This window comes from Balaenoptera musculus, chromosome 1, assembly GCF_009873245.2.
Source record: "Balaenoptera musculus isolate JJ_BM4_2016_0621 chromosome 1, mBalMus1.pri.v3, whole genome shotgun sequence".
Lineage (NCBI taxonomy): Eukaryota > Metazoa > Chordata > Mammalia > Artiodactyla > Balaenopteridae > Balaenoptera > Balaenoptera musculus.
In genome coordinates, this window is record NC_045785.1 from 21,895,351 (window position 1) to 21,911,059 (window position 15,709).

At 37.1% G+C, this 15,709-nt stretch overlaps 1 protein-coding gene across 10 annotated transcripts in view; it reads right to left on the minus strand.

Annotated features, from left to right (window-relative positions):
* The window catches only part of EYA3 (EYA transcriptional coactivator and phosphatase 3), a 122,722-nt gene that overhangs the window by 39,349 nt on the left and 67,664 nt on the right, over nt 1-15,709 (minus strand). For 7 of the 10 annotated variants that reach the window (XM_036827381.1, XM_036827408.1, XM_036827342.1 and 4 more), the window contains 4 exons: nt 14,756-14,835; nt 9,880-9,946; nt 6,872-7,008; nt 9-146 (listed from right to left, as the gene is read on the minus strand). In XM_036827381.1, the coding sequence (XP_036683276.1) occupies nt 9-146; nt 6,872-7,008; nt 9,880-9,946; nt 14,756-14,835 (422 nt within the window). Of the gene's footprint in view, nt 1-8; nt 147-6,871; nt 7,009-9,879; nt 9,947-12,266; nt 12,292-13,631; nt 13,898-14,755; nt 14,836-15,709 lie in introns of all 10 variants that reach the window. The other 3 variants (XM_036827426.1, XM_036827398.1, XM_036827417.1) reach the window with 3 other exon arrangements.

Consider the following 15,709-nt stretch of genomic DNA (forward strand, 5'->3'; position numbering starts at 1 on the left):
CTGTTTACCTTGAATGGGATAAGAATAATGTGCTGGGCTTGGCTGGCTTGTGGTTAACCCTGTAGTGCAGGTAAGAACACTGTGTTGACTTGGAGATGGAGTCTGAGTTAAACCACTTTCAGGTTTCATACCTGGCCACAATGCACCTGAATCAGATAAATTGGACCAATTACAAACAAAACACTGGAACTGAGGAGCATGGTTATGCTTTCAAATATCAGCCAGTAGGTTTAAAACCAAAATCTTAAAACAAAAATAAATTTGCTTGTAAGAGAAAATTATTGAATCTCCCACTCGTAATATACCACAAGCAAATACAATTTCAAAGAATTGGGGAATGGGGCCATAGAAACAAAAATCTTGTCAAAAACCCAATAGTGATATGTATGTATGTAAGTTCACTTCAATGGTTGGGGAAAATTGATCAGCAAAGGGCTACTGACACCCTAGCATTGTTGTAGAGTGCCTGACATTCCTGTAGAGTGATAAATCATTTATCTGCATTGTCTAGGTAGGAGACATTCCACGTACGTTTAAAATTCACTTACCCATTAAACAAGCACCAGATTTTTCTAAAATGTATGTATACTTCTCTGCCTTCTTAAGCTGGTTATTTTATTACCTTTATTTCTTCTGATTAGGAAAGACATACCTGCTTACTTTTATAAATTAAAAAACATTAACAGAAATATAATTTCTAATTTTTAGAAATAATAAAGTCATATATAATCCCACCATCCAGACTTAACCGCTATTCACAGTTTGCATAAGAGTCACTCAGATTTCTTCTGTTTACTAATCTCTTTTTTCTTCTTTTTAATAAAAATGGCATGTTACATGCTGTTCATAATTTGCTTTTCCACATAATACCTGAGACATATCTTTCCCTGTTAGAACATGTAAGACATCATAGCTATTCACTTTTATTTTTATCACAAGGTTCCTAAGTGACAATCTTTCTAAAAAGTATTTATATCCTTTCCTGCCTTCTTAGCAGGGAGGAAATAGTGACCACACCTTTTCTCAGATCTATACTGTGCTGTGCTATGTACATTACAGAAACATCCCCAGAGGCTACTGCAATATGTGAAGACATTTGCTTAGTACTAAGTAGAACTCAATTATAGTTCTATGATTTGAAGGCTCTTGTATCACTTTGTCTTTTCTCTGTGATCTGTCACTTCTTGACAATCTCCTGTTTCTGGCCGTATCTCCTTTTTCATTTGCAGTAAACTAGGAAACCATTAAAAAAGCTTGCTTCTACACGAGGGCCTAAGGATATCCTTTATGAGTGAAGAGTTTTCGTCATAAAAATTTTTTTTTTTTGGCCGCGCTGTGCAGCATGCAGGATCTTGGTTCCCCAACCGGGGATCGAACCCATGCCCCCTGCATTGGGAGCATGGAGTCTTAAGCACTGGACTGCCAGGAAAGACCCCAAGTTTTTGTCATAATTTTGGCTATGCAAAAGTCTATTAAAAACCTCACTGTAGGGAGGAGATATGGGGATATATGTATAGGTACAGCTGATACACTTTGTTATAAAGCAGAAACTAACACACCATTGTAAAGCAATTATACTCCAATAAAGATGTTAAAAAACAAAACAAAACAAAAAAAACCTCACTGTGCTCTGAATAGTTATAGCTACTGGATCAATATAGTTGAAGCTGATAATTAGGCCCAAGAAGATTCATCAAACACATTCCAGGTAAGAAATCAATACCAAGGTCAGCCACAGATTCAAATTCAATATTACCTCACTTCATATACTCTTAATCTGATAAGAAATTTATAAATATATAATGCTTTGAGAATAAGGACCTCTGCTTCACCAGGGCATTCACATATCTTAGTGTAACTCAGATCTGTAAAATTTGTTGATAAGTAAATGTAAGAATAGTAAAAGGAGATGTGAAAATCTTAAAAGGTTCACGCTGGAACATGGTAATTGCCTTGTCTCAAACTCTTTTTTTTTTCATTGAAGTATAGTTAATTTACAATGTTGTGTTAGTTTCTGCTGTAGAGCAAAGTGATTTAGCTACACAAACACACACACACTTTTTCAGATTCTTTTCCATTATAGATTATTACAAGATATTTAGTATAGTTTCCTGTGCTATACAGTAGGTCCTTGTTATTCACCTATTTTATATACAGTAGTGTGTATGTGTTAATCCCAAACTCCTAATCTATCAAACTAAACCATTAAAAGAACAAGACATATTCTTTTCTCACGTACTAAACACATGAAATAACATATTTGAGGAGATTAAGGGATGCCGACATCTCCAGCACGAATTAGGAGGGTTGCCCTCCACCCCCTTCCACCCCTTGGTTCATGATGATTTTCAGTCTTGCCCAGGTAAGCCACACCTTAATTCCTTGTTATGGCTGACATTTAACAATAAAAAATATTTGAGAATGCAGTTTTTTAAAACATTTATGATGTGAAATTTGAATATTAGTGCTAAGATTCTTGGTGGTTGACTATCACACTTTTTAGAAACATAGAAACAACTTGCCTTTTCAATGTCACAATAACTTTCAGATTTATTGTAATCAATGTGTTTTTTTTCTAAATAGGTTCTGAACCTGAGGTGTTGGGTTTGGAAACATGTTTATTATTACACTGTCCTAAAATACTATCTTACTAATAAGAATAGTATTAACCGAGAGAGTTTTGCTAGTCTCATTATTCAGTATGTATCTTTAAAGTTTCAAAATGTAAAATTTCTATAAACTGGTCCATCTTATAAGGTCAGAAATTAGTGCAAAATGTCCAAGACAAGTAGAGAAAATAATAGATAGTTTTGAATGTTTTTGGGCAGAAACATGAAGTAGCTATTGAATATTATTTTATGAAGAACAGAGGAATAAAAGACAATATGGACACTGCCTCCAGTATCACTGTAGCCCTGCTCTTTAAGTGTGTGTGTATCTATCTGTCTATCTTCCTTTAAAAGCACTCTTTCCAGAATTCCAAGTAACAAGTAGCATGAACAAATGGTGTGCCTGTAGAGCACTAATGCCAGCAGCAAAGAAGAAATGAAATCCTGGCTTCCTGCCTCCTGGTCCACTGTTCTTTGCCTACAAGTAGACTTTCTCAAGTCATTTTAAGCACCAAGAGCCTGATGTAGAGCAGCAGCTGATCTAAAAATGGCAAAGGAAGTCTGCCTCTGAGTGCTGTTCTCCTGCTGCCCCACAGTGGGGTCTTATCACAAACTCTACCCAAGTTTCTCAGCACAAATACTTCCCCCCTATTGGTTAGTCACTAACCAAACTAATCTGAGCAGTTCACTTTGCAGTAATATATATCAGAGTAGTGGAAATTTAGAGAAGATTAGTTTGGTTAAGAATTGAAGTACATATAAATGCTAAAAAAACCACATGAAAGAATATCTTGTTGATTTAATACCTCACTGGGATGAGCTCTTATAAATACTAAGTAATTTAATCTGAGTACTTTTGTTAACTATAAGTAGATGTATATTATGGAAAATATAGAAAGTGAAAAGAAAAAAATTGCATAGTCTCATCACACACACAAAAAATACAGACAATTCTCATTTTTGCACGGGACTGTGTTAACTGAAACCTGTACACATTGGAACTGTGTCCTCACTTTGCGTGGTTCCTTGGTAACTGAGATCAAATCTGTACTGCCTGTACTGTTAACATTCAGTTTTTCTTCCAAATTACTCTTTATGTACATATTTTTAAAAACTACTAACTTGGTATATTATATTGTATTTTCAGTTTAATATACTGCTTTTTTCAATTAATAATAAACTTTTTTCAAGACACTAAATATTCTTTAAGAATATGATTTATAATGGCTACACAGTTTTCCATTCTATGGATACACTGCAATTTAACATATACCTTTCAATTCAATATGTCTGTTGTTTCCAATCTTTTGCTATTATAAATAATGCTGTGATGAATATCTTGGTAGTAAATTTTTGTGGTTATCTCTAATTAATTCCCTAGGATAAATCCCTAAAAGTAAAATTACTGAGGGATATGGCATGAACATCCTTAAGACTCTTAATACATACTGTCAAATCTCCATCTCATATTAAAGTTCTTTTAAAAGAAGGTAGAACAATGGCAGTTAAGCCAATCTTTTATGAGCCCCTAAAAACAAACGAGTACCCTTTCTCTCACACGTATTCATGCAGATCACTGGAAGTTAAACCTCAAATCCTCATTCTACCATCTCACCAGATTTCTATATAGCTCTGAAAAGATATGACCACCATTCCTTTACTTTTAAAGATTAGTCATAATATGGGCTTCTTAGATTTCCTCTAGTCTTTTCTCACTTCTTTAAAAGGAGGAAACTTTTAAATTTCAAACTCAACTCTGAGATTAACTTTTTCATACAGACCTAAATTTATGAGCACTTCTGGAATTAAACAGACCGGGGTGCACTTCTAATCCTAGGCATTTACTAACTGTATGACCTCAGGTTAGTCACTTAATCCTTCTAAGCCTGTTTCCTCATCTATAAAAAGGGATAATGTTGCCACTTACTTTTTAGGGTGGTCCTGAGGGTTACATAAGAAAGTATTGTAAAGTGTGAAGCACTCATTCTCAGCATACTGCTTGCGTAGTAAGCACTCAATATAATTATATTATTAATACAGTATAAATATATAACATACAATCGTATTACAGTAAGATTTTCTAAAGCTCTGTTTACATCTGAAATAAAATAACAGACTAGCTAATCTAGTTTTAGTGCTAACAGGCAACACTAAGATAATAAAATTACCAAAATCTTCACAAGAAAAAAAGAAATGGAGTCTTTTTTTTAACTGAAGTGTAGTTGATTTACAATACTGTGTTAATTTCAGGTGTATAATATAGTGATACAGTTTTTTTGTTTTTTGCAAATTATATTCCATTATAGGTTATTACAAGATATTGGGTATAATTCCCTGTGCTATACAGGAAGAAATGGAGTATTTTACATCTGAGTGATATAAAAGAAAAGAAGCCATGTGTTAAAACATAAGAAAATGTCTTTCAAAAATACAGTCACTTTAAAAAGCATTACACACACACACACACAAAGTATTATAAACATTTCCTTAAAATTTCCTTTATAAAATTTGAGAATACGCCATACCTATCATTCAAAGGCAAATTAAGCTAATGAACAGTTCTCTCTGAATTACTGATAAGAAAAACTTATTAAACAAGTTTCCCTCACCCCCTATTATTAAACAGAAATAGATTAATAAAAGAGCCTGTTATAACCAATATTTCTTTATAAAATAAACACTGTTTCCTTCAAGTTTTTAACAGGGATCTACCTATTTTACAGATTTTTCTTTCTTTCTTTAAAATGAGGGAAATGCTGTTGTTATAAAAGATACCATAATATCTAGGACCTATATGCACATGGCATTGTGCTAGGTTTTCCAAAATCTGAGTTCAGAGATATAATAGGAGTTTTATTTAACACTGAACAGCAGAAATAATCAACTGTTCAACAATGTCATAAAGGGCTTTTGGCTTTCTAATAAAGAATTTAAATCAAAACAGAGAGTAAAATAAAATGTGAAATACTTTATACTTGCTGGCCTATTGTTAGCCAGCTGTTGATAAATTAGCTTTAATATATGCAAAAAGAAATAAACACAAACATATTCACAGAGTCCTGCTTCCGAAAGGACTGCTCAGTCTTGTCTGGTTAAATATATCAGAAACATAAAATCTTAGTATATACCGACAGGCACTGAGGCATGGGTGTACAAACAGGAAAACAAGAGCATTTCTGTTTCTCTTCTCTCATGAAGTTATCAACTACCACTATCATTAAACATAACCCCCAATTTTTGTTTCTAGTAGTTATCAGGAGCTAAGGAATGCTAACAAGCCTCAAGATAAGAAAGCTGTCAGTATCATAAAAGAGTAGCCAAATAGGCCAGGAAAAGTAGGAATCTCAAAACCAAAAGCAAGCAACACCCAGAATCTGCAGCAATCTGAAAGATTTCTCTAATTCCTAGCTAGTTTCAATAAAGGCTACACAGTTATAATTTTATTAACATATTGAATATTTTTTAAAAAATACAGTATTCTCTTAATTTTCTGACACCAGTTCTAGGAAAGCAGGGAAGGGGCAATCAACCACACTGACAATATCTATCAATTAACACACACACAGAAAAAGCACAGATATTAAGTGCCCAAAGAACCTCAAACTGACTTCTAGTAAATCATTCTAATTTATAGTTCATGTACAAGATACCTAAAACCAAAGAACAAAACTCTCTATGCACATGATAAGGTTGTACAAAATTGGGGATTTCCCCCTCTAAGACGACTTTCTGGTTCAGCAGAGCAACAACTGATCAGTTTGGGGCAGCAGGGAAGGAGAGGGAGAAATTGACAAAACAGAGCGGGGTTGGGGGGGGCAGAAAACTATAAGGTACATTCCATCTGGATATGTAGATTACTTGGTTTTAGCAAGAAATTAGCCACCTCAAAATAAATTTGTCATGGTATCATGTTTTGTATGAAGTAAGTCAAATCAACAGTAGTAATTCCTCAAAGAGTTTCCAAACACTTGAAGATTCCAAGCTTTACAGTCAAGACTTAGTATCCTGGAAATAGCTACATTATGGCAGATAAACAACTGAGTATTGAGAAGTTATGATTTTATATGACATGCATCAAATATACTGCTGGGAAGTTGCATACCCAACTTCTATCACACCTGTGCCTGAGTAGGTGCTCTGCCAAGAACAACGTGGCATCTCTCAGCTTCCTGATCAGCCGTGCTCGCTTTTGGGGGAAAGACGGAAATTTCTGGGGGATAAAATCAACATTCTTAGCAACTGCTCACAATAGAATGCCTTACCGAAAGGAGGTAGTCCATATGTTTGGGTTGCCTGAGGGTAGACAGCATAGGGTTGAGACTGCTGCAGTGGCTGATACTGAGTCTGCCCAGGGTAAGCAGTTTCCGAAACAGGAACTGAGAGGATATGTGCATAAGGTCTAGAAAAGTTCAAGAAAACAAAAACTTTCATGTGAGAAAAGTAGGGGAAATAGCTAATACCACTAACAGCAAAGAATCAGCAATGAGGAGACTAACCTGCCACATAAAATGTCTCTTACTATGGTCAGAAAGTAGAATTATTTTTTCCTTTCCAGGTTCTACTGTCACCTACCTAACAAACAATTTTACAGAAAATTTAATAGTTTCAAATATCTCCCTCCCAAGGTCCAGTTACTATGCCTCAAACATTTGTGGTGTGCCACATGCAAGGCCCTATGTGAGATACAAGTATGGACTAAACTCGTTTACGCCCTTATGTCTAAATATAGAATAAAACCCTAAAATGACAGAAAACTGGACAGAACAGGATTGGCAACTGGCTCCATTCTCCACCTAGCCCTCTGGGCCAAACTAAAGTTCGGAGAGGGAAAGTGGGACTTAGAGAAGAGGGTGAGGCTGGCAGAGAAAAGGTAAGCAACCATATTAGAAAACAGGGAGTACAGGTGTGGCCCAATATCCCCAGATCGAGCCTATAAAATCGAAGTCACATAACTAATAAAATCCAGGAAGTTCTAGACAGGACACAGAATTGCCCCGCTGATATTTAAGCCAGAGTACACTGCCACTAGTTGGTGACAACCACATCAGGTTTAGCTAGAGATTTGAACTTAACAGTGAAACTTCTGGGATTTTAAACTAGCTAGATGACCTGGTCATTTTATCCATGGAATAAGATGGTGCCACATTTTATGCACTGAATTTTTAGATACCAGTTATTTTATTTGATAAGTTATGCTGTACTTATAAGCAAGAAAGTGTCATATGTACCATATAGATCATAACAATAAAATAATGGGGGAAAGGGGTGTTTCAGAAAGGAAAAGATTTTTTTCCCCCCAGCTTTGGGGAAGAAGAAAATGAAGGAAGCCTATAAAGAAATGGTCTGTGAGCTGAGCAGATAGCATGTGCAGAAATGGGAGAGAAAGGGTGTTTTAGGAAAAGAGAAAAACTCTGGCAAAGGTACAGAGGAAGGGCTTCAGCCTGCAAGGAGCACATATTATATTAAGGGAAAGTATAAGAAGACAGACAGCAAAGACCTTGAATATGAGGCTAAAAGTGTTCAACTGGGAGTCACTGAAATTGTTGAGCAAAGAATGACAAGATCAGAGCTGTTCTTTAATAAAGATTAGTTTGACATTTCTTTGTAAAATGGATTGGGGAGGGTGCTTGAAATAGAGGCGGTTAAAAAATGCAATGCTATTTTAGTTAAGTGGTAAGGAGGTCTGCACTAAGATAGAAGGCATAGGGACTCCCCTGGTGGCGCAGTGGTTAAGAGTCCACCTGCCAACGCAGGGGACACGGGTTCGAGCCCTGGTCCGGGAGGATCCCATGTGCGGCGGAGCAGCTGGGCCCCTGCGCCATAGCTGCTGAGCCTGCGCTCTGGAGCCCGAGAGCCACAACTGCTGAGGCCCGCCCACCTGGAGCCCGTGCTCCGCAACGGAGAGGCCGCCGAAGTGAGAAGCCCGTGCACCACGGCGAGGGGTGGCTCCCGCTCGCGGCAGCTGGAGGGGGCCCGCGCGCAGCAACGAAGACCCAACACAGCCAAAAATAAATAAATAAAATAAATTAAAAAAAAAAATTAAAAAGGAAAAAGATAGAAGGCAGAGATAATAAGGTGTCCTGAGTACAGCAGGTATACAAATATTTTTTGAACGAATGAATGAATTTGGAATATGCAATATTCACATCTCGGTAGACCCTAAAAGACTGAATTTGAAAATTTCTATTCTTCTTAGCCAGATCTGAGACCAGGAAATAGCTCAGGTTGTAGCTGTTAATCAAATCACGTGAGAATGATTTAAAATCTTAGTGACTTCGAATGGATTAATCTCCAGATATGATAAAGATCATAATATCATTTTTTATATAGTGTCTTTATAGCTCAAATTATTTTCTTATCTTCTTCATAATGATCTCAGAGAATAGTTTCAGTCATCTCACAGAAGAAGAAAACCACATGAAAATGACTGGCCCAAGAATGCTATTAGTGTTAATACCAGGTTAGAATTTGGAGAACTCATTGAGTTGACTTTTCAATTAGCTCATTTTTTTAACTGACGCAAAATTCAAAAGGAAAAAGTTTTCTTTTTATAACATACCCATACATATCACTCACCTCTGTTACCAAAGGTGAGTGTTCTTTACGTACCCTGCCTATGTAAGCACATCAGAATTTCTCCCAGTTTAATAAAGCACACTTGTATGTATCTATGTATGTAGGCTCACTCTATCAACGCACAACTGCTGGCTCGAATATACACACTGTTCTGCACCTACTCATCTTGGAGATGATTAACTTAGTGGACCTTAAATGCTGATCTTACCTCATGAGGCCCAAAATATTGCCTCTTAATGACTTCAACCCACTAAACCTGTTTAATCTCAAGCCTAGTTCTACTCTTGAGGACACTCCTAAAACAATAAACTGAACATAGATTAGGCTGAGAAGTCCCAGTCCGAGGCTGGCTTCAGCTTTTTAAATTGATCTCTCTATTAAAGTAGAGCAAAGAGAGAATGATCAGAGGTCAATCAGTAATATGTTTTCATCACTAATGGTATTTTGCATTTTTCAGTGCCTATTCATTTTGAGCAAGCTCCTGGGTAACAGTGATCTATTCCAGACAATCATCAACTTTTTAAAAGGATGTTACATAGACTATATTTAGAGGGAATGAAAAAACTGGAGTAGGGAAGAACAAGAAAGGTGAAAATAAGTTAAATGTCAACTTAATAACTTAAACATCAAGTTAAATTTTGCAATGAATCTAGAGAAAAAGCATACAGATTTTTGAAATAATTATTCAACTTACTTTGCAGAATACATTTGTGAGGTATAATCATTGGATGAGCGAGGGATGTAATCGGTGCATGTCATAACTGAAAGAAAGATATCACCAGGAAAAAGTTAGAACATTTTAAAAATGAAATGGGGAAATTTCATGTCTCACTGTATAGTCTTTCAAACTAAATAACAGACTACAACTAGGGCATCAGAAATTTAGAAAGACTATGCAGTAGGAAATACCTCACTCTTCTAATAATGGGTTTAGAGACTTTTAGAGACAGTAAAAGAAGCTAGAATGCAAGGGGTATGGTAAAGTGCTCGAAAGTCAGTACCAACTGACCTCTGCCTTCACCCATCACTGATCTACAACCATAGATGAAGCAACTTCCTAAGCTCTCAGCTGTGCTCATAGGCAAACTTAAAATGCAAGATCTATGTCTAGGAAACCACATTATACTTCTTCAGCTTATTCATTCTCTGGGTGCTTACCCTATTCTGAATAAAAGGTCATAAGAATGACTTGCAGGAAGACAGATTTGGAGCAAGAACCCAATTTTATTAGAAAACTGTAGCTACTGCTGTATATAATCAACAGCAGAAAGATGTAAGTATGCTTCTGTATTACTATTTTTTCAGCTTTGCAGTAAAGGCTTTACGTTTGGCAAAGCAGAGACACACCTGAGGAACTGATGTAATACTCTGATAAACCATCAAGTAAAGAGACTTTCACAGCTAGTGTCCTCTTCACCTCCATGACTTCATCCAGAATAGATACCGTCATGAGGCTTGACCCTAATGATTTCATCTGGGATAAATACTGTAAATATTCAACTCAAGTTTGACAGATAGCAGAATCCTATTCATTAGCACTATTTCAGTCCATATTGTAGATAGAGTAACATCACACAGAGCTTGTACCAGACTCCTGAACTGTTCAAGAACTTCCTTCAACAACTATAAAGGAGGTTGCTCTATTGTGATTAGGGACTAAGGGTGAACCAACTAACTTTATGTCTAGCTGGGTTCCCTGAGTGTCTGACCCAAAAAGGGAACCCTGATCAAGATCAGATGCAGGGCCAATTCATGCCCAACAGTACGATAAATCATCACCAGTGAGTTCATCATGAATCTTGTCCACTGCCGTTGTTCAAAGTCTTTGAAAATACTTAATGGCAATTTGCAGATTATGTTAATCCATAATCACTTTGACAAAAATGAAGGGGATCTCAATTAGATCTAAAGTTCTTAGCATTCATCGCATAGAATGGAAGTTCATTTGAATTCTACATAATGGTTCCTTCTCTGCTGACAAGTACATTCAAAAACCCAAATCCTTCTCCTCCTCTGATTTAATTTAATTCTAGAAGAGGTCCACAAAACATCCTGGGAGATCTAGGCCAATTTTTACTTCTCTAGAGAATGAATGAGCCTTGATCTTTGCAGCACTTGGGAACTATGAAAGGCTTATAAAGAGTCAGGGCAAGGGACTTCCCTGGTGGTCCATTGGTGAAGAATCCGCCTTCCAATGCAGGGGACGAGGGTTCAATCCCTAGTCGGGGAACTAAGATCCCACATGCCATGGGCAACTAAGTCCACGCGCCACAACTACTGAGCTTGTGCGCCTCAACAAGAGAGCCCGTGTGCCGCAAACTACAGAGCCCATGCGCCACAACTAGAGAGAAGCCCATGCGCCACAACTAGAGAGAAGCCCGCGCACCGCAACGAACAGCCCACGTGCCGCAATGAAAGATCCCGCATGCCTCAAGGAAGATCCCGTGTACCATAACTAAGACCCACTGCAGCCAAAATAAAGAAAGAAAATAAATAATTAAAAAACAAAAGAGTCAAGGCATAATCTGCTTAAAATCTGTAACTTCTCTGTCCCCTTGCCAAGCTGTGGGACAGCTGCCTTCCTACTAAATTGCAAAAGTATTAAGATCATTATTGTATGTGCGCTAAATACCCAAGTTTTCTGTTCCCTTGTGACAAAAAATTACATGTGAGGTGGGATAATCAAGTTTCAATGACCTATGTCGGCTACACAACAAAGCCAGACCCCAGAATAAAATTACACAAAATGGAAATAGAACCCAAATTTCTTTAGCTTTGTGTAAATAAATTTGGATGTGTTTAACTTTGTACTGGTTAAAAAAAAAAAAAGGCAGTGGAGATGAAGCAAAACCTTGAAATATATCCTGAAGGTAAAACTAACACAACATCCTGATGAATTTGTATGTAAGGAATGAGGAAAACGGGAATACAGGATAGTTTCTAGGTTTTCAGCTTGAGTAATTAGAGGGATAGTGAAACCACTTCCGAAGATGGGGAAGTTCGGGAAGAGGACAGATTTGGTGAGGGCTAAGGGAATAAAAAGCTTTCACACATTTTAAGTATGACTTTCCTTTTAAATACCTAAGTGGAGATGTCAAGTAGGCAGCTGGATTCACAAATGAAATTAGGGGAGAAGTCAGACTGGAAATACAAATTTGGAATTCGTTAAGAATGTATAAAACATTTAAAGTAATGTAGTAATGGATGAGAGGATGCAGAAAGAGCAAAGATGGTAGACTAGAACCAAACCCTGAGGCCCACCAACATTCAGAGTTCAGATAGTAGAAGAAAGGCCAGCAAAGGAGAAAGGTGGGAGAAAAAATAGTGGGAGGCAGGATACAAGGAGAGAAATGTCACTAGAACTAGCACTTTCAGTTACTGAAAGTATCTAATGACCTTGACAAAAGCAATTTCATTGGAAGAGTGGTGACAGAAGCTAAATTTGAGAGGGTTGAAGGGTGAATGGGAGGTGAGAAAGCAAGCGAGGGCAACTCTTTCCAGAGGTTCCAATGGGTCACTGAACAAAGAGAAGGTCTATTTCTAGCAGGGGATGTGGACCCAAAGGATGGTTTTTTAAGATGGTAGATACTGAATCATGTCTCTTTACTGACAGGATGGATTAAGAAGAGAAGAACATGACAATGCAGGAATGGTATTAGGATAACCAAAGTACCAAAGTCCTTGGGGGAGATGAGAACAAATAGGGTATGAAGCACAAATAAAAGGTTTTACCTTTGACAGGAGCAAGAATACTATTCCAATTCTGACAAGAATGAAGCAAGATAACATGGGTACAAACACAAGTAGCTTTGAAGATCTGGTGCTGGTAGGATAATAAGGGAGCTTCCTGTCACAGAGAGCTTCTATTTGAGAAGGAGTCACCAGTTAAGCATGAAGAAAGGTGAATGAGTATAGGTGCTTCGAGAGGAAAGAAGTGGTGTGAAATATTAAAAGGTAAAACTCATGAGTAAAATGTAGTAGGGTGCCCACTTGAGGCCCTGTGAGTAAATAGTCAGCTAGGTGTATAATTCATCCAATAATGTTCAGCTATTTGAATGCACTTATAGAGAAGGTGGAGAGTTGGATTAAATTATGACTTGGGTTTAGCAAGAAGAGCACAAGAGGCCAAATTATTGAAGGTATTTGTAAGGGAGTAATTATAATAAAGAACCATAGAATCTATGCTGAGTAAAAAGGGACAGGAAAACAAGAAGGACATTATGGGTATTGGATAGGTCATCTACATGGATGTTGAAATTACCAAGAATAATAAGAGTCTGGATGGAGAAGAAAAAGAAGATCTAGTCTTTAAAGAGCAAAATGACTAGGAGTTCAGTCTGAGGTAAAAAGAAATGTGGGGGAGGGACATAAATATAGACTTCAAAGGAACTAGAGTTTTTGAGAAAAAAAGAGAAATGGTTTTCAAGAAGCAAGAAGACAACTTACCTCCGGGCCCTGAAGTATATAAGGAACAGGCCTTTTTCTTGGGGATGAGTGAGATATTAAAAAAATTAGAGTAGACACTTTTCATTGATTAGAGCAGTTTCCCATATGTATCAGAATTAGCTATCTTCTTGAAAATGCAGATTCCCATCCACATCAGGTCTACTGAATGATAATCACTGAAGATGAGGCTAGAATTCTACATTACAAACAAGCACTCCAGATGACTCTTAGGTATGCTGAAAGTTTGAGAACCACTGGAACAGCATCTTTGAGGAAATAATATATACAACTCAAGACATACCATTTTTTTTTTAAATAGGCACACCATTTTTTAACACATGGGAATTATATAAGGTTAAGCATAATCATCTTAAGATATATCCCCCAAACAAGTATCTTTTCAAAAAGTGTCTTACACAAATTTATCCTTTTAAAGTGTGTGGGAAAACATGGAAGGGCACAGCTATTGGGTTGGCCAAAAAGTTCGCTTGGGTTTTTTCCATAAGATCTTATTTAATTTAATTTCAAGGAGGACTATTTGCCCTATGGAGCATACCACCACGATATGTCAGAGAAAGCTCATGTTTCCACAGGAAAAAAAAAAGAACATTCTACAAATTTTTGTCTAATGCATGAATATAACTGTTCTACAAGAGAATAAGGGTTGGTAAGTGGATCCCTGAGATGGATCTCCCTCAGGGCCCAGTATCAATCTTGGGCCCTCGGGGCTTACTTTTCTTTTTTTGGCCTAGATGGATAGGTAGAATTATTTGGTTATTAGGAAGGTAGAAAAATATCAAGCCCTCTGGAGAACAGTCAGAGGTTGGCCCACAAACTTTTCTGATTTTCAGTAAGGCACTATTTATTACCTTTAGAACATCCAACCTCAAAACAAAAACACAATCACCAATCCCTGGGGAGTGAATTCCATGTTATTTTGTTCCTTAGCTGGTATGTCAATAAGGCTTATAGGAGAGCACAAGGATGAACACACAAACAAGGCAATGAAAGGATTCTGGATATTCTGAGACAAACAAGGCAATCAGTGAAAACGAATTATAAAAGAATAGCATCACCTGGTCACAGGAACACCTCTTCCATGGTGCACAGAATATGGTACTTACTTTCCTCCGACATGGTAAGGTTTGAAGCAAGGCTTGAAGTTTCAGGTTTCTGATCACTGACTTCAGAGTTGCTTACTTGACTGGGAAAACCAAAATGAATACATTAGCCCCTGACTGACCTGCTGCATTGCTAAAGGTGATTAAATCAGACCCTTTCTTCCTAGGTAAGTAAGAGGCAAGGTAAGTCTACTTTATGAAATACTTATTTTTGGTTTTTAGCGGCTACCTAAAGAGCTAGGGCCAGGGCTAGTACCTTCAGCATTCTACTGTTCTTCATCATCACTTCAATCTTTATATCACTCGGAAATTCCACCTAAGCCACAGGCAAGTCGGATTTTCTCTGAAGACCACATGGTAAAAGAAAAATTCCACAACACCAAAAACTGCTGTCACTTTATTTCCAAAGTACCAAAGGGAAGTAGGAAGATGCTTGATTTCAGACAATGCTCCTCATAATCACTTGACAAGTTTTTTCAAATCATACACGCTTGCTTCCAAGAAGGGGTTCTGAACCTTAAAATGGTGCATTCCACTGTATTTCCTTTCCCCCAATTAAAAATAAACAAGTTTTTATTTGTTATCATTCCCAAAACTTAGCAACATCTTTTTAAAAAAACTTGTAAGACAAATTAAGGGAAATTGTAAAAGATAAGTCATGTAAACTGGGAGGACAAGTCATTATGTTAGACACTTTAATGTTGGGAAGATACTCACTGAAATTCTGAATTGGAGATTATACTTTCATCCCTCACAACGTCCTCCCTCTTCCTTCTACCTTACTTTCCACTCTCCACATATTCCCTCAACTACCAGTATAGCACAGTGCTTAAGAGTGTGGATTCTAGAACCAGATTGCTTGAGTTCATATTCCACTTTGCCAAAACTAGCTTTATGACTTTAAGCAAGTCACTGAATTTGTGCTCCAGTTTTTCAACTGTCAATGAGGGATAATTA